At 42.0% G+C, this 19,915-nt stretch overlaps 1 protein-coding gene across 3 annotated transcripts in view; it reads right to left on the reverse strand.

Annotated features, from left to right (window-relative positions):
• Rbm44 (RNA binding motif protein 44) overlaps positions 1-15,513 on the reverse strand; it is a 43,906-nt gene extending 28,393 nt beyond the window's left edge. For all 3 annotated transcript variants that reach the window (XM_058583310.1, XM_058583312.1, XM_046456946.2), the window contains exons 1-2: positions 15,448-15,513; positions 9,843-9,933 (exon numbers count right to left, since the gene is read on the reverse strand). In XM_058583310.1, the coding sequence (XP_058439293.1) occupies positions 9,843-9,918 (76 nt within the window). In that variant the 5' untranslated portion in view covers positions 9,919-9,933; positions 15,448-15,513. The remainder of the gene's footprint in view (positions 1-9,842; positions 9,934-15,447) is intronic.
• Between the last annotated feature and the right edge of the window lie 4,402 nt (positions 15,514-19,915).

Below are 19,915 nucleotides of genomic sequence, written 5' to 3' on the forward strand. Positions count from 1 at the left end.
TTTCTTGACATATCATATTCCACACTTTGATTCAAGTGGGTTATGAACTCCCACCTTCACCCCATACACAGATTGCAGATTCACATCAGTTACACATCCATTGATTTACAAATTGCCATACTAGTGTCTGTTGTGCTCCACTGCCTTTCCCATCATCCACCCTCCCCCCTCCCCACCTCTCCCCTCCCCTCCCCTCCTCTCTCTCTACCCCCTCCACTGTATAACCCTGAGGGTCTCCTTCCATTACCGTGCAATTTCCCTTCTCTCTCCCTTTACCTCCCACCTCTCATCCCTGTTAAATGTTAATCTTCTTCTCCTGCTCTTCGTCCCTACTCTGTTCTTAGTTACTTTCCTTATATCAAAGAAGACATTGGCATTTGTTTTTTAGGGATTGGCTAGCTTCACTTAGCATAATCTGCTCTAATGCCATCCATTCCCCTGTAAATTCTATGATTTTGTCATTTTTTAATGCAGAGTAATACTCCATTGTGTATAAATGCCACATTTTTTTTATCCATTCGTCTATTGAAGGGCATCTAGGTTGGTTCCACAGTCTTGCTATTGTGAACTGTGCTGCTATGAACATCGATGTAGCAGTGTCCCTGTAGCATGCTCTTTTTAGGTCTTTAGGGAATAGACCAAGAAGGGGAATAGCTGGGTCAAATGGTGGCTCCATTCCCAGCTTTCCAAGAAATCTCCATACTGCTTTCCAAATTGGCTGCACCAATCTGCAGTCCCACCAGCAATGTACAAGTGTACCCTTTTCCCCACATCCTCGCCAGCACTTGTTGTTGTTTGACTTCCTAATGGCTGCCAATCTTACTGGAGTGAGATGGTATCTTAGGGTGGTTTTGATTTGCATTGCTCTGACTGCTAGAGATGTTGAGCATTTTTTCATGTACTTGTTGATTGACTGTATGTCCTCCTCTGAGAAGTGTCTGTTCAGGTCCTTGGCCCATTTGTTGATTGGGTTGTTTGTTCTCTTATTGTCTAATTTTTTGAGTTCTTTGTATACTCTGGATATTAGGGCTCTATCTTAAGTGTGAGGAGTAAAGATTTGTTCCCAGGGTGTAGGCTCCCTATTTACCTCTCTTATTGTTTCTTTTGCTGAGAAAAAACTTTTTAGTTTGAGTAAGTCCCATTTGTTGATTCTAGTTATTAACTTTTGTGCTATGGGTGTCCTATTGAGGAATCTGGAGCCCGACCCCACAGTATGTAGATCGTAGCCAACTTTTTCTTCTATCAGACGGCGCGTCTCTGATTTGATATCAAGCTCCTTGATCCATTTTGAATTCACTTTTGTGCATGGCGAGAGAAAGGGATTCAGTTTCATTTTGTTGCATATGGATTTCCAGTTTTCCCAGCACCATTTGTTGAAGATGCTATCCTTCCTCCATTGCATGCTTTTAGCCCCTTTATCAAATATAAGATAGTTGTAGTTTTGTGGATTGGTTTCTGTGTCCTCTATTCTGTACCATTGGTCCACCCGCCTGTTTTGGTACCAGTACCATGCTGTTTTTGTTACTATTGCTCTGTAGTATAGTTTGAAGTCTGGTATCGCAATACAGCCTGATTCACACTTCCTGCTTAGCATTGTTTTTGCTATTCTGGGTCTTTTGTTTTTCCATATGAATTTCATGATTGCTTTCTCTATTTCTACAAGAAATGCCGTTGGGATTTTGATTGGCATTGCATTAAACCTATAGAGAACTTTTGGTAATATCGCCATTTTGATGATGTTAGTTCTGCCTATCCATGAACAGGGTATATTTTTCCATCTTCTAAGATCTTCTTTTATTTCTCTCTTTAGGGTTCTGTAGTTTTCATTGTATAAGTCTTTCACTCTTTTGTTAGGTTGATTCCCAAGTATTTTATTTTTTTTGAAGATATTGTGAATGGAGTGGTTGTCCTCATTTCCATTTCAGAGGATTTGTCGCTGATATACAGGAATGCCTTTGATTTATGCGTGTTGATTTTATATCCTGCCACTTTGCTGAATTCATTTATTAGCTCTAATAGTTTCATTGTAGACCCTTTTGGGTCTGGTAGGTATAGAATCATGTCATCTGCAAATAGTGATAATTTAAGTTCTTCTTTTCCTATTTTTATGCCTTTAATTTCTTTCGTCTGTCTAATTGCTCTGGCCAGTGTTTCGAGAACTATGTTGAACAGAAGTGGTGAGAGAGGGCATCCCTGTCTTGTTCCAGATTTTAGAGGGAATGCCTTCAATTTTTCTCCATTCAGAATGATGCTAGCCTGAGGCTTAGCATAGATTGCTTTTACAATATTGAGGTATGTTCCCGTTATCCCTAGTTTTTCTAGAGTTTTGAACATAAAGGGATGCTGTACTTTGTCGAATGCTTTTTCCGCATCTATCGAGATGATCATATGATTCTTATTTTAAGTCTATTGATGTGGTGAATAACATTTATTGATTTCCGTATATTGAACCATCCTTGCATCCCAGGGATGAATCCTACTTGATCATGGTGCACAATTTTTTTGATAAGTTTTTGTATCCGAGTGGCCAGAATTTTATTGAGGATTTTTGCATCTAGGTTCATTAGAGATATTGGTCTGTAGTTTTCTTTCTTTGAAGTGTCTTTGTCTGGTTTAGGTATCAGGGTGATGTTGGCCTCGTAAAATGAATTTGGAAGTTCTCCCTCTTTTTCTATTTCCCGAAGTAGCTTGAAAAGTATTGGTATTAGTTCCTCTTTAAAGGTTTTGTAAAACTCTGCTGTATACCCATCCGGTCCTGGGCTTTTCTTAGTTGGTAGTCTTTTGATGGTTTCTTCTATTTCCTCAATTGATATTGGTCTGTTTAGGTTGTCTATATCCTCCTGACTCAATCTGGGCAGATCATATGACTTAAGAAATTTATCTATGCCTTCACTATCTTCTAATTTATTGGAGTATAAGGATTCAAAATAATTTTTGATTATCTTCTGTATTTCTGAAGTGTCTGTTGTGATATTGCCTCTTTCATCCCATATGTTAGTAATTTGAGTTCTCTCTCTTCTTCTCTTCGCTAGCATGGCTAAGGGTCTGTCGATTTTGTTTATTTTTTCAAAGAACCAACTTTTAGTTTTGTCAATTTTTTCAATTGTTTCTTTTGTTTTGATTTCATTAATTTCAGCTCTGATTTTAATTATTTCTTGCCTTCTACTTCTTTTGCTGTTGTTTTGCTCTTCTTTTTCTAGGATTTTGAGATGAAGTATGAGATCATTTATTTGTTGGTTTTTTCTTTTTTTAAGCAATGAACTCCAAGCAATGAATTTTCCTCTTAGAACTGCTTTCAATGTGTCCCATAGATTCCGATATGTTGTGTCTGTGTTTTCATTAATCTCTAAGAATTTTTTAATTTCTTCCTTGATGTCTTCTATAACCCATTGATCATTCAGTAACCTATTGTTCATTCTCCAAGTGATGTATTCTTTTCCCTTCCTTCTTTTATCGTTGATTTTCAGTTGCATTCCATTATGATCAGATAGGATGCATGGTATTATCTCTACTCCTTTATATTGTCTAAGAGTTTCCCTGTGACATAATATATGATCTATTTTTGAGAAGGATCCATGTGCTGCTGAGAAAAAAGTGTAACTGCTTGATGTTGGGTGGTATATTCTATATATGTCAATTAAGTCTAGGTTATTAATTGTGTTATTGAGTTCTATAGTTTCCTTATTCAACTTTTGTTTGGAAGATCTGTCCAGTGGTGATAGAGGTGTGTTGAAGTCTCCCATGATTATTGTATGGTGGTCTATTAGACTCTTGAACTTGAGAAGAGTTTGTTTGATGAACATAGCTGCACCATTGTTTGGGGCATATATATTTATGATTGTTATGTCTTGTTGGTGTATGGTTCCCTTGAGCAGTATGTAGTGTCCCTCTTTATCCCTTTTGATTAACTTTGGCTTGAAATCTATTTTATTTGATATGAGTATGGATAATCCTGCTTGTTTCCGAAGTCCATATGAGTGATATGATTTTTCCCAACCTTTCACCTTCAGCCTATGTATGTCTTTTCCTATCAAATGCGTCTCCTGTAGGCAGCATATTGTTGGGTCTTGTTTTGTGATCCATTCTACTAGCCTGTGTCTCTTGATTGGTGAGTTTAAGCCATTAACATTTAGGGTTATTATTGAGATATGGGTTGTTCTTCCAGCCATATTTGTTTATTTCTGTTACTAAACATGGTTTGTTTTCCTCTTTGATTATTTTCCCCCCTTTAGTGTCCTACCTCCCACTGTTGGTTTTCATTGTTATTTTCCATTTCCTCTTCCTGTAATGTTTTGCCAAGGATGTTTTGAAGAGATGGTTTTCTAGCTGCAAATTCTTTTAACTTTTGTTTATCGTGGAAGGTTGTAATTTCATCTTCCATCCTGAAGCTTAATTTCGCTGGAAACAAAATTCTTGGTTGGAACCCATTTTCTTTCAGTGTTTGAAATATGTTATTCCAGGATCTTCTAGCTTTCAGAGTCTGTGTTGAAAGATCAGCTGTTATCCTGATTGGCTTACCCCTAAATGTGATCTGCTTCCTTTCTCTTGTAGCTTTTAAAATTCTCTCCTTATTCTGTATGTTGGGCATCTTCATTATAATGTGTCTAGGTGTGGGTCTCTTATGATTTTGCACATTCGGCGTCCTGTAGGCTTCTAGGATTTGGGGTTCTGTCTCATTCTTCAAGTCTGGGAAGTTTTCTCGTATTATTTCATTGAATAGATTGCTCATTCCTTTGGTTTGAAACTCTGTCCCTTCCTGTATCCCAATGACTCTTAAATTTGGTCTCTTGATGTTATCCCATATTTCTTGGATGTTCTGCTCATGGTTTCTTAACAGTCTTGCTGAGCTGTCTATGTTCTTTTCAAGTTGAAATACTTTATCTTCATTGTCTGATGTTCTGTCTTCTAAGTGTTCTACTCTGCTGGTAGTATTCTCAATTGAGTTTTTAAGTTGGCTTATTGCTTCCTGCATTTCTAGGATTTCTGTTTGTTTGGTTTTTATAACCTCTATTTCCCTGTATAGTTGATCTTTTGCTTCTTGGATTTGTTTATGTAATTCATTGTTGAAGTGATCTTTCATTGTCTGATTTTGCTGTCTGATGTCTTCCTTGAGACTCCAGATCATCTGAAGCATGTATATCCTGAATTCTTTATCTGACATTCCATCTGCTGCAGCTATTACCTCTTCTAACGTTGAGTTGACCTGCAATGCTTGTGGTCCTTTCTTTCCTTGTCTCTTCATACTGTTCGCGTTCCTTTCTACTTGGCGAAACTGTTGTGCTATTGAATTTTCCCCCTATATATTTATATTGGTCTTGTATAGTTGCAAAGTCTCCCTCGCAGGCGCGGGCGGCGGCTCTGTCCCTCTGCGGGCCGCTAGGCTTGTTCTGTCAGTGGTCACAGTTCTGTCTACTTTGCAGGCGCAGGCAGCGGCACTGCCCCTCTGCAGGCCTCTGGGGCTGTACTGCCAGTGGGTCACAGGTCCGCCTACCTTGCAGGCGCGGGGGGGGGCGGCTCTACCCTTCCTCAGGCCACTGGGCCTGTTCTGTCTCTCGGTTGCAGGTCTGGCCTGTTCTGATGGTGGTCACAGTTCCGACCACCTTGCAGGCGCGGGGGGGAGGGGGCGGCTCTGCCTCTTAGCAGGTCGCTGCTCCTCTTCTGCCGGTGGGTCGCAGGCCCGCCTACCTTGCAGGAGTGATTGGAAGCTCTGTCCCGCCGCAGGCCACTGGGCCTTTTCTGTCCGTGGTCACAGTTCCCCTACCTGGCAGGCGCGGGGGGTGGGGGGCGGCTCTGCCCCTCAGCAGGCCGCTGGGCCTGCTCTGTGCGTGGTCACAGTTCCCTCTACCTTGCCGGCGCAGGGGGAGGGGCGGCTCTGCCTCTCAGCAGGCCGCTGCTCCTCTTCTGCCGGTGGGTCGCAGGCCCGCCTACCTTGCAGGAGTGATTGGAAGCTCTGTCCTGCCGCGGGTCACTGGGCCTTTTCTGTCCGTGGTCACAGTTCCACCTACCTGGCAGGCGCGGGGTTGGGGGGCGGCTCTGCCCCTCAGCAGGCCGCTGGGCCTGCTCTGTGCGTGGTCACAGTTCCCTCTACCTTGCCGGTGCAGGGGGAGGGGGCGGCTCTGCCTCTCAGCAGGCCGCTGCTCCTCTTCTGCCGGTGGGTCGCAGGCCCGCCTACCTTGCAGGAGTGATTGGAAGCTCTGTCCCGCCGCGGGCCACTGGGCCTTTTCTGTCCGTGGTCACCGTTCCACCTACCAGGCAGGCGCGGGGGGTGGGGGGGCCGCTCTGCCCCTCAGCAGGCCGCTGGGCCTGCTCTGTGCGTGGTCACAGTTCCCTCTACTTTGCCGGCGCAGGGGGAGGGGGCGGCTCAGCCTCTCAGCAGGCCGCTGCTCCTCTTCTGCCGGTGGGTCGCAGGCCCGCCTACCTTGCAGGAGTGATTGGAAGCTCTGTCCCGCTGCGGGCCACTGGGCCTTTTCTGTCGGTGGTCACCGTTCCACCTACCTGGCAGGCACGGGGGGTGGGGGGGGGGCGGCTCTGCCCCTCAGCAGGCCGCTGGGCCTGCTCTATGCGTGGTCACAGTTCCCCCTGATGTTTAGGTTTGCCCTGATGGCTTTTTCTGCTCTAAACTTTCTTCCCCTTTCTGACTATCTTGAGAGGCCTTCTCTTTTTCCTGATCTAATATGTCTTCTACCATAATCTGAACTGAAAGCTTTGGACTAGGCATACAAAATCGTATCACCACCCACAATGGCAATGTGCCAACTGGTAGAGTTCCTGGGTTTTTCTTTTCCCTGTCCCTTAAATCTTCACCATGATGGTCCCATTGTGATATATTCAACAACTCCTCCTTAAAAAGCCATGGGCTACATTTGTATTGTATCAACGTATGCCCTGACTGTTTTTGGTTTTACTGGGGTGCCTCCTTCCTCTAACAATTTACTTAACATTCTTTTGGTTTGTTTTTTGCTAATTTCTGACCCCATATTTCTGCTACAAGGATAACACAACTCAAACAGATAACTCAAAACAAAACCGAAGCAAGGGCTGGGGATGTGGCTCAAGCGGTAGCGCGCTCGTCTGGCATGCGTGCGACCCGGGTTCGATCCTCAGCACCACATACAAAACAAAGATGTTGTGTCCGCCAATAACTAAGAAAATAAATATTAAAAAAAAAAACCGAAGCAAAATGAAACAAAAACGGAACAAAAAAATCATATCAATTTTCCTATTTTTTTGAAATGTATATTCGTGGTCTATCTCTATCTCTTCCTCAGGGCGAACAACTTCAACCCTTGAGCCAACCATTTTTCCCAGTTTGCCTGAGAAAGTTCTAGGGATAGGCAGCTTGAAACAAAAACAAAACAAATCAAAACAAGAACACATTTTTTTTTGAAATGGTCACCCATTCTCTTGCCTTCCCTCAGGGGCGAGCAATTTCACTTACCTCTGAGCTTCAGGCGTTCCCCGCACGGGCTACCAAAAGCCGCAGTCTGGTTGGGCACAAATCATGAGCCACTCAAGCAGGAACAAACTTTATTTCCAATCTCCCGGGAATGCCATGCACGAGGCCTTCTCCCAGGACACACCACACACCAACCGGAAAATCCCTCCTCCGGCACTTCCCCAACCAACGCAAACTCCCCAGGAACCCCCACGAGAACTCCAAAGTAGAGTGAGAACTCCAAAGTAGCTGGCACTTGAGGTGGACAGCAGGGGTCTAATATATAATTGAATACACAGCTTAACATAACCATCATCATCTTAATGGCTTACTGGCGTCACCTCTCAACCACTCCATTCTGGCAAAAATGCCATGCTTCATTCCGACTAGGCTATGGCTCCCAGCACCTTATAAAAGGAAAAGCAGATAGAGGTGCTGCCCCCATATTAATGGCTTTCATAAGGGTCACAGATAAGCATATAAAAATACAAAAGTTAAAAGTACTGATAAGAGTTAACAGAGCAGGTACATTTGAGAAGAAAGGATTAGACTTAGGAGGAATCTTTACATTATAAAATTGTTTTGTGTAGGCTGTGGTGGGACATGGCTGTAATCCCAGTGACTCAGGAAGTTGAGAAAAGAAGATCCCAAGTTCAATACCAGCCTCAGCAATTTGGCAAGGCCTTAAATAACTTAATGAAACCCTGTCTCAAAATAAAAAATAAAAAGGCCAGGGATGTGGCTTGGTTCAATCCCTTGTACCAAAACCAAACAAACAAAAAGTTTTAAAATGATATAGACAAAATAATTTTAGGCATATCCAACAGTGAGTACAGTTTGCTGTGTAAAACAACACTGAATTTTCAAGAAATTGTAAGCCAACTGGCCTGGATAAAGGAACTCCATGAGAGTTATAGGAACTGTGAACTGAGAATCCTTTTATGCTGTGCTAAATGAATTTTTGGCTTTCGTTCTAAGGCAAAGGAAGACCACTGAAAGTATCTTAAAAGGGTAGTTATGTGACCAGAACAGAGTTGAAGACATCTGCAGCAACAGTCGGAATGAAGCTTAAGGGAGAAGAGGAAAGGCAGGTAGACCAAGGTGTAAAAGTCACTGGTGTAAAAGTCTCACAAGCAATTTGACTTGGTAGCTGATTAGAAGTGGTGGCAAGATGAAGAGAAAGATTAGTGATTTTCTATTTCTTTCTTTTTCACTAAGACAACTGGAAGCACATTTTATATCATGACCTAACACATACACACACGCGCGTGCGCGCTCGAGTCACACAACAACAATTTTACAAAAAAATAATTACTCTGTGTTTAATGCATTCTGGTATTTTCTATTTCCTTTCATTGAAAGGCTAATCACAATCAGATAAACTGATTTCATGATCACCAATCAATCCACAATGTGCTTCAATATTACTCTAAGATTTACTGCTATTTTTTTGGTACAACAGTTACAAACTGTTCTAACTGTCTATTAAGAGTATCATAGATATATTTTTATATCTGTTAGATTGGATTTTCTTAACTTTTATTTTACAACAGTATCATACGATTTTAATTATTCTAGAATCTAGTAGGTTAAGTTTCTTGCTTTATTTATAATATTTCTTTTACATTCTCTTCTCAGATTAAAAATTTTTATGTTCATATTTTTGAAGAATATTTTAAACTGCATGAAATATCCTATTGTATTTATAAGGAAAGAAAGAGAACTGTTATCACATCTAATGACTAGCAGCCTTTCCCTAAGTTTCCAGCATTTAACATATAAATATAAAGGGTATGGTTTGTTCCACTAGTATTCTTGACAAATACTTTCATTTTATAATGTAACTATCACTTTAAAATGATTCCTTATTTGTTTCTTGTTCTTTTGTGTTTTAAATCTTTCTTTTCTAAGTGTGTATTATAAACAACGTAGGATGAGATTTTTGTTTTAATTTAGAGTATCACTTCTTGATTTATGTTATATATATTCACAATCACATAAAATTTGGTTATTTCATTTTTTATGCTCTTTCTATTTCTTATTTTCTTTTCTACCATTATATCAGAAAAAGAAATTGCAGGTTTGGTGGGAAGACAAAACATACACAACTTTTTGGGGAGCAGAAGTCAACTTACCCACTTTCTTTATATTACTCTCAACCACTTGCAATTTTGAAAGTCTGGATGGACAAAAACCTCTTCCCAGTCACTTTCTCTTCCATAAACCCTTCCATAAAAGGTGCTGCCTAGACTACCCATACCCACCAAAAATCGCATGAGAGAATTTTCCAAGTTAGAGACAGCTTATTGGAGGAAGGCTTAGAAAGCAGCCACACTGGAGGGGGCTATCTGGTACAATCACACTTAACACCCTTCCCACCCAAAAGACAACTGGCTTAGACCCTCACCTTTTTGAAGGCTTCCTCCACTAGTATGGTAGACTTTGCCAGAAGCTGTCTCCATCAGTGCAGTGGCCTGCATCATTCAATGATGTATATTCTAGAAGAAGTATAAATATTAAATTATTATAATACTCATTATAATTTAAAAAACTATTAGATATACAGGAAAAATTTAACAAAGTAGCAGATATAATCAAAGATTCTAATTCAGAGGGTTAACAATGAAACAGATTGACTAACTTCTTTTAAATGTGAATTAATAGCCACATAAAAAATAGACAAGACAGTCTCATAAAATTTCCAAGAAACATAAAAAATAAAGTTATCCAAAAATCCTAATCAAAAAGTCTTAAAGACTATAATAACCATAATTTATGTTGAACCTAGATTAAAAATGCTTCCAAAATAAATTGTAAAAAGTTAATGACATGGTTTAGATATTAGGTAACCCCCCCCCCCCAAACTCACATGTACAATGCAAGAAAGCTTAGAGGTGAAATGATTGGGTTATTAGTTTTAACCTAATCAGTGTCATTAATCCCGGGACAGGGATAAACTGGGTGTTAACTACAGGCAGGTAGGGTGTGGCTAGAGGAACTGGGTTGATGGGAACATGCTTTGGGGGTTTATATTTTGTCCCTGGTAAGCGAGGTTCTCTCTGCTTCCTGGTCCCTTGTCCCCAGCTACTTTCTTCTGCCACATACTTCTGCTATGATGTTCTGCCTCACCTCAGGACCCAAGAAATGGAGTCGGACATACATGGACTGAGACATCTAAAACTGTGAGCTACCAGATAAACTTTCCTTCTCCAAAATTGTTCTTGTCAGGTCTTTTGGTCACAGCAGCAGAAAAGCTAACTAAAACAGTGGTACCTTCACACAACATAACATCTTCCGTCAATAAAAATGATCAAACTACCAATACACGCTACTTCATGTATTAATCTAAAAAATTAAGCTAAATGAGAGAAGCAGGGCACAAGAGACCACATATTATATGATTTCATTTAAATAAATGTCCAGAAAAAGCAAATTTAGAGAGACAAAGATTAGTGGCTTCCTTGAGTTGGAGGTGAGGTGGGGACTAACTATAAAAAGGCATAAATGATCTTACTGAAGCAATGAAAATATTCTAAAACTGATTTATGTTATGATTATACTACTCTGTTAAAGATACTAAAAATCACTGAAATGAGTGAGATATACCTCAATAAAGTTGTTTTTAAAAAAAGTTAATGACAATGACTCTATGAAGTCAGCTACAAATGAGGAAGCACAAACTGGTCTCTAGTAGAAAAACCAAGATACCCAAATGCACACAAATGATCCCCGAGGAGACCAGCAGAATAAATGGCTAGCCAAACCACAAAATCATTTTGAGCTCTGGCTCCCACTTACCTTCACTGTCCATACCCTGTGAAGTTTTTCAACAGAATCCAATAGATCTGGCAGGAAGAACTGATTTTGTTCTAATCAGGAACTATTTTTATGAACTATTTCAATCAATGATCCTGAAAAAAATCATCTAAGTTCACTCTCTGTGTTCTGCAATAAGAATATAAAGCAGAAGATCTCATTCCATAGACAGCTGTCTAACTATGAACCTGACTATGGCAGTTAATAAGCAGTATAGACTTTTATAGTTGAAGAAAACTGACAATAAGAGTATAGACACCAAAACCCAGAGGACATAATCAAGGTTATAAGCAAAAAAAGTCACAGCTTTAGATATTTATCATTAAATAAAACTGGAAATAAATGAATTAAGAAAAGAGGGGCTGGGGTTGTGGCTCAGTGGTAGGGTACAAACCTAGCACATGTGAGGCACTGGGTTTGATCTTCAGCACCACATTAAAATAAATAAATAAATAAATAAATAAGGTATTGTGTTCATCTACAACTAAAAAATGTATTTTAAAAAAGAATTCAGAAAAGAACTAAAGATAAACCAAAAAAGTTGATAATAAAATTATTTAGGAGAAAAACAGAAGCAATCAATTAAACAATAGTCAAAATAAATCAAGCCCTATTCTCTGAAAAGATGAACAAAAATAGATAAATATCAGAAATCTAAGAACTGAAACAAAAATTATCAACTAAAAAAGGAGCACCTTGCCAGGAATGGTGGCACACACCTGTACTCCCAGTAATTAGGGAATCTGAGGCAGGAGGATCACTTGAGCCCAGGAAGTTGGGTCCACCCTGGCAAACACAGTGACAATCCATTTATTTCTTTAAAAACAAAAAAAATTTAAACCAAGAAAATTTAAATTTTAAGAAAAGGAGTACCTTAACAAGAGATAAAGAGGTACTTTTTTAAAAAAATTGAGATTGCTGTATACACCTTTGATGGATCATTTTACAACAATAAAAACAGACACATTACTAAGAAAAGATTTTAAAAAGACTCATAGGTGAACAGAGACCCAACCACAGGAAAATTTTCAAAGGCTGAAGATATAGCCTGTATCAATTTTTTTCCAAACCATCTTGGACCACAGAGAAATGGTGACAGGCAAACTTCAAACCTAATAGAAGAAATAACAGCAGGGCATGGTGGTGCACACTGGTAATCCCAGAGGCCAGACAGGCTGAGACAGGAGGATTTTGAGTTGAAAGCCAGCCTCAGCAAGGGTGAGGTGCTAAGTAACTCAGTGAGACCCCATCTCTAAATAAAATACAAAATAGGGTTGGGGATGTGGCTCAGTGGTTGAGAGCCCCTGAGTTCAATCCCCAGTACCCACCCCCACCCCCACTCCCAAGAAGAAAAAAAAGGAAAGAACATCATCACAGCAGGAACAACAATTTCTCTCAGCATCTCTGAATGCCTACCATGTACCAGGCTGAACTAGTAAATAGTGAAATAAAGGCTGCCCTATGGCACTCATTCTTCAGGCAGGACACAAGAAATAAAGTAGTAAGTAAAACACACAGTAGGTTAGATGATGAAAATGCAAGGAATGAGGGAATACTGATTTACCTGGGTATACATTTCAAGTGAATGGGGGAGGGGTATGACTTGAAGTACGGTAGCCAAGGAACATTTTTCTGATAAGGTGAGACTTGCAAAAAAAAAACAACTAAAGAAACAGAAGGAAGGAGCCATGCAGACACCTAGCAAGTCAGGAGGCTTTTCTAATAATCTAGGCAAGAGATGATGATGTCTGGGAGCACACTGACTGCAGCAGAGAAGGTTGATTAGATCCTGGATCTATTAGTTAAGACTGAGAAGATTTGTCTTACTGGAATGGATAGGAATGTGAGAAAACAGAATCAAGAATACCTCCCAAGAGTTTTACACATGCTAATTCTGAGATATTTATTAGACATTCAAATAGAGATAGAGGTCTGGAGATCAGTGAGATCATCTAGAGCTGTACTGACCAGTAGCCTTATATGGTTAATGAGTACTTGAAATGGGCAAATCTAAATTGAAATGTGCTATAAGTATAAAACATATACTAGATTTTGAAGACTTAATATGAAAAGAACAAAATCTCATTAACATATTTTACCTAAATACACGTTAAAACAATAATAATTTCATATACTTGGTTAAATGAAACACTAAAACTAATTCTACCTATATATTTTTCGTTTGTTAATGTGTACTAAAAAATTAAAAATCACACACATTGTTTGCATTATGTTTCTTCTGGATTAACACTGATTTAGTGATCAAAATAAATCTATGAGCCTGAATGTAATCATTATCTAATTGAAAAAGAAACAAAGAAGAGACCCAAGAATTAGGTGCTAAGGCATTCCAAAGTTAAAAAACGCTGAAAAGAAGAACAAAGGACACTGAGAAAGACCAGTAAGTATAGTTATGGTATACTGGAAGACAAGTGAAAAGGCTATTTGAAGAAGGTGGAGATAATTAAAACAATGAGTTGAGGGCTCACTCTGAACTGAACCTGGCAACCTAGAAGTCATTTACAACCTACAAAACTGATTCGGTTAAATGATGGTGATGAATGCCTGTTTGGAGTAAGTAGATTCACAAGAAAAGAACTGGAGAAAATGATTATACATAATTGATCCAATTTTTTTTTTCTGTGAAGGAAAAGAAATAATTAAGAAGATGGGGGAGATAAGTAAAGAATTTAAAAATAATTAAAACCATGAACAAAATGAACTGATAAACCAAGGAAAGATAATTTTAAATATACTGCATAAAGTACTCATGCAAATTAAAATATATCCAGAGAAAAACATTCACAAACGGGGACTGAGCAATTATATGACTGTAAGAATCATAGTCATGTGCTGTAAAACAATATCTTGGTCAACAACAGACAACATAACATCATGGTAATTCCATAAGATATCACCTACTTATGTGCAGATAGTACATACACACACATACACACTCAATGATGTTCGAATGATGAAGTTGCCTAATGACACATTTCTTAGGACATAGTCCTGTCACCAAGAAATGCCTGATGCAGTGGCACAGGCCTGTAATCTGAGATGCTCTAGAAACTGAGGCAGGAGGATTACAAGTCTGAGGTCACCCCAAGGAATTCAGTGAAATGTTGTCTCAAAAAATGTAAAGGGCTGGGGATGTAACTTGGTAGAATAGCGCTTATCTAGCATGTGCATGGGCCTGAGTTCAATCTCCAGTATAAAAATAAACTGAGGGGCTGGGGTTGTGGCTCAGCAGTAGAGTGCTCATCTAGCATGTGTGAGGGGCTGGGTGCAATCCTCAGCACCACATAAGAATTAATTAATTAATGGCATTGTGTCCAACTACAATTTAAAAAATATTTTAAAAAAACTGAAATGAATTTTAAAAAAATGGCTGGGGATGATGCTTAGCCATAGAGTACTTGTCCAGCATGCTCCTGGTCTTGGCTTGATCCCCATTACAGCACAAAACAAAAACAAAAAATGCACAACTACATATTAAAAGATGGATAAGCCGGGCGTGCCAGTGCACGCCTGTAATCCCAGCAGCTCAGGAGGCTTAGGCAAGAGGACTGCAAGTTCAAAGCCAGCCTCAGCAACTCTGCAAGACCCTATGTCTAAAAGGCTGGGGAGGTGGCTCAATGGTCCCGAGTTCAGTCTGGGGTACCAAGAAACAAACAAACAAAAACAACCACCTTAGCATTAACAGAATGCAAATTGGAATGGGTGCATTTTTGTCTATCAGACTTGCAAAGGCTGATCAAGACCATTGAAATGGGCATTCTCACGCCGGGAGAATTCAGACTGCCCTGCCCTTCGGAAGGGTGCCTTTGCAGTGTCAAGATTTAAGCGCGCGTGTCCTCTGGCCTGGACGAAGCACATTCTAGCCATGTTCTGATGGGAGAAGAGCGGGGCAGCCCAGCCAGAAATTCCGCTCCCGGGCGCGCCCACCTCCGCGCCCCTGGGCCAACTCGCCCGGGAACCCCTGTGGCACCACCGGCCCGGGCTCCTCCGGTTCTGCCCGCGGGCGCCCAAGTCCTCCCACCCGGCGCCCTTTCCACCTGGCGGTTTCCCCCCCCCGGGCGGGCCGGCGTCCGCCTCTATCCTCTAAGGCGCCACCGGCTGAGCCCGGCCCGCCGCCCCGCACGGCGTGCACTCCCGAGGTTCCCCGGCTCGTCCCGCGCCCAGGCCTGTCGCACCTCCGGCGCGGCCGTCGCCGCCACCACGCGTGCGGACCCAGCTCTCGGCTGCTGCCTCAAAGCGATTGACTTCTGGGCGCCGCGGTGCCTGTTGGGTAACGGCCGCCGGCGGCCCGCCCACCGCTTGGCAAAGCGCCCTGCTATTGGTCGGCGCGAACAGGGCAGCGCCGTGATTGGCCCGGCATGCGGGCGCGAAAGAGCGGGAAGGAAACTGCCGACTTGGCTTCCAGCCTCGTGGGGGTTCAGGAAGGTCTGGGCCTCTAGCTTTCCTGCCTCCCCGCTCAACACCCTCGTGGGACTGCACGCTCTGTGGGCAGAAGTCAAACTGCCCGGCGACCTCTCTCGCGGTGGCTACACGGCCACGCCTCCCGACCTGGGAGTCCCAGAGCTGGCTTCTAGAAGCCCCATGGGCAGGGTGCAGTCGAGGGCCAGGTGCGGGCCCTTGCCCTGGGTGCATAATTGAAGGGGGACACCCCAAACTCAGCCGTCAAAACAGATGACACTTCCCTGCAATCGTTTTAAAAAGTCAGAGGCAACGAAACTAAATCCGAGATGAGTAAAACCTCCAAATTGGTGATCACAATTCTTTCCTGGTCTCTACAATAGCTCCACAGAGCAGTTGCTGATGTTGTCTCTAAACTGGGGTGTTTTGTTCATTGTGGGGGAATATATTTTATTTTTTTGGTACAGGGTATTAAACCCAAGGGCACCCAACCACTGAATCACATCCCCAGCCCTATTTTGCATTTTATTTAGAGACAGGGTCTCACTGAGTTGCTTAGCACCTCCTGGTTGCTGAGGCTGGCTTTGAACTCACAACCTCCTGCCTCAGCCTCCCAGGCCGCTGGGGTTAGAGGCGGGCACCACTGTGCTTTGGCCCGTGGGTGGATTTCTTTGTGCATTACTTTGTTCATTGTGGATTCTCTTTTGCATCCCCGTATGCCTGATTTGGCTTTAGCATTTTTAATTTTTTAAAAATAAACAGTTGTATTAAACTATTCTTTGATAGTGAGTTAGAATTTTTAGAAATTTCTTTCCTGTGCTGGCAGAAATATGTCACATGCTCATTCCATTGTTGGTCTACCCTAAGAATATAGGGGAAAGAGGCATGTCCTCCTTTCATAGGCCAACGTTTCAGACTACCGGAGGACGACTAGAATTGGTGGTGTGCGGGGACAGGATGTCCTGGTCACCTGGGACAGGACCCTGGACAGCTGGGCACAGCCCTCATGTTGTATCCTGGGCTGTGGGCAGGCGAGCTGAACTGGGGCAGGCGAGCTGAACTGGCGCAGGCGGGAGAGGGGCTGCGGGATCACAGGCAGGAAGACTGAGGCAGGTGGGTGCATGTGAGGTTCCCTGTTGCTGCAGGCAGAAGAAACATTCGTACCAGCGACTTCAGCAGCCTTTGTGCAGCCCTGGGTTCCAGCACCTTCCTCACCCGTAGAGCTGTTCCTTGGTCTCCTCCCACCCAGGGCTCACTTAAGTCGGGCTGAGTCCTGGTGTCTGCGTGTGCCGCCTGCCATCCACCTTTCCTGCTGGGCTGCTCTGCCCTATTGGACTTTTCTCATTGATATGGGGGTTTGTGTTTTTTGTTTTGTTTTGTTTTTTTCAGTCCTGGGGATTGAACCCAAGGGTGCTCTACCATTTAGCTAAATCCCCAGCCCTTTTAATTAATTAGTTAATTTTGGTTTTGAGGAGAGTCTAGCTAAATTGTCCAGGCTGGCCCTGAATTTTCGATCCTCCTGCCCCAGCCTATTGAGTTGCTGAGATTACAGGTGTGTGCCACCTTACCCAGCAGAGTTCATTTTATCTTGATGTGAAGCTTTACACTTTGATGAAGTGTATTTATCTGTGGCCTTTTTTTCCAATGACTTTACTCCATCCTGAGTTCAGAATAATTATTAGCAGTCATTTTAACTTGCCTTTGCAATTTGATTTTTTACACATTTATTTATTTGGGGGGTGCAGCTTGGTGATAGGGTGCATGCTTTACACACACATTCTGGTTCAATCCCTAGCATTTCCTCACAATTTTTCTTTTTTTCTTATAACTTTTCAACATTTTAACATTATTGTTTCATGTAGAAATGCAGAAAAATTCGGAAGCCACATCCTGGGAGTCCTCAGGGAACGCAGCAGGAAAATATGGTGAAGCAATACCTCTCAGTGAGTAAGGATGGGCATCCCATTGTCTGTCACTTTGCACCTTTGTAACATGCAGAATAGATGGCGAAGGCTGCTCACTGCCACCACACCAACTTTAATCAGAATTATCTAAGTTAGTTACCATGTTAACTTCCAGATGACAATTAGAATAATTTTGTGTGATTACTCCCAACAATATCTCAAAGTTATTTTCATAAGTGCATTAAATCTATAAACTTGGGAGAAAGCTACATCTTCATAGTACTTATTTTTTTAAAACATCAAATTGTATACTGCTGTGCCCCTCCCCTGACTCAGGCAATGGCAAGGCCCTACTGAGGTGGATGGCGCAAGGCGTCCATCCTCTGGAGGAGCGCAGTATGTTTCTGGGAATGGGCTGGTTTGTTTCTAGAATTGGTGGTGTGCGTGGACAGGATGTCCTGGTCACCTGGGACATCCTGTATAGTTGTAGTTGTGACTTCTCATATGACCATTAAGTTTGAAGGAAAAAACATGACTTTCCCAATTAATGCAACTACTTCTAAAGAATGGATCTGTTTGCTTTAAATGCAATGATTCAGCTGTGGAACGTAAATTGTTAATGTTTAATGAAAAACCCCCTGTAGGAAAAACAGTCAAGGAAGTTTTTGAGAAATTAAATTAAAATCTAGAGAAGAAGAATTCATGTTAAGAAGACAGATTGGTGCTTGGTACTGGCAACTTGTTCTTGTTCCTGTGCACAATGGTTTGTGCTCTTACTCTTGTTTGATTAAAATTAATAGCCTCTCTTTTCAAGTTAACCTCTTGCCATAAGCGTGGCGCCAGTTCTAGTCAGTAAGTCAAGAAAGAATAGTCAAGGTGTAGGCCAATAGTCTGGGACATTTCTAACTATTTTTAAAAGTTAACTAAGCAGAAACAGCTCAAAGCAAAACGTGAACTAAAAGTAAAAATGCTTGCTTATGCATAAGCCAAGATACATTCTTCTATTCTAATTGTAGCTATGTAATATTTTGTTTCTTTGAATAATGATTCCTGTTTTGTAACCACAAAGTACTGTGAGCCTGCCAAAATGAAAAGTATATATGATTAACTTCACAAGTAAAGATTGGGATTCAGCACCTTCACTTTGGTGTCTGTGTTGTTTCTCCACCCCCTTTCAGCGACTCCTCACCATCCGTTTGTCTCCTGAGACCCCCTGTTGGAGCTGGTCTCCAACAGTATACTTTATTTGTTGATTTTTAGGTGGTGCAGAAAATTGAATCCAGTGCCTCACATGTGCCAGGCAAGCGCTCTGCCACTGAGCCCCAGCCCCAACCCATTGTACTCATTTTTACCATATACATTTCAGTAGTCTTTCATGTAATCTCTCTCAGCCAAACGAAAAATTCTGAAGACTGAAGTCAGTAACTTGCCAAGTATAATCTTCTCATTTTATGAATGACTGAGGATTAGTCTTTCTGCTACTGTCTTCATTTACCTGGATAATTGGCTCCTGAAAGAGGAGCATGTCCGGCTCTGAAGGAGAGGACGATGGTGGAACATGGAAATCTTGGTGAAGAAGAGGGTGAGGCATTTGTGGTTTAGTGAATTAAGCCAAGGTGGCCACACTTGAAGACCCTCCTGGGCCAGTCCCTCTTAAGCAGAGATGAATCTCATAGTCCAAATCTGCCACCCCAGGCCCTCTGCAGTGGGATAAGCATGGAATCTTACTCTCTGGACTGTGAGGGGTGGTGATATAGAGGGGCTGGGTGCACTTGGAGGCTGTTTGGGAAGCTCTTACCTCCTGAGTGCCATGTACCAGTACCGCCATCTATCCTCGCTGGTGACCCAATGCTGGGCTCATAAAATCTGACTTTTCCTATAACTCAAAGCATGTACCCACATAGAAGTAGCTTTTCAGTGATCCAGGGATGGCTCTTCGACCTTAAGGATCTGTAGAAACAGAGTGAGCCACTGGAATTCTTTATTCTTAAATAGGGGACACAAAGGGGAGGTTCCATGGAACATTCCACCCCCAAAAGGGCAAAGGGGTAGGATTACAAAGGAAGAGGTGAGTGTAACTCGTCCCCTGTGGGTAACACCTGCACCTGGAGCCACCCCTTGCTATCTGAGCTGGGCCAATGCCCAAGTCACTACAAAAAGTAGTAATTGGCCAGAGCCTCCTGCGTCAGGACTTAAAGGTGTGTTCATGCAGGGCAGCTCCTGCCATGCCAGAACTCTTCTAAGTGCTGGGCCCCTGGTGGCCTCTCAGTGGAGTGGAATGGTTACCAGCAGTAGCCAGAATTGTAATACTCTAGGACCCTCCATTTAGCAGTATGTTTTC

The sequence above is a fragment of the Marmota monax genome, unplaced genomic scaffold (assembly GCF_021218885.2).
Source record: "Marmota monax isolate L192 unplaced genomic scaffold, Marmota_monax_Labrador192_F-V1.1 WCK01_AAM20220418_F8-fsc00230, whole genome shotgun sequence".
NCBI classification, from domain to species: domain Eukaryota; kingdom Metazoa; phylum Chordata; class Mammalia; order Rodentia; family Sciuridae; genus Marmota; species Marmota monax.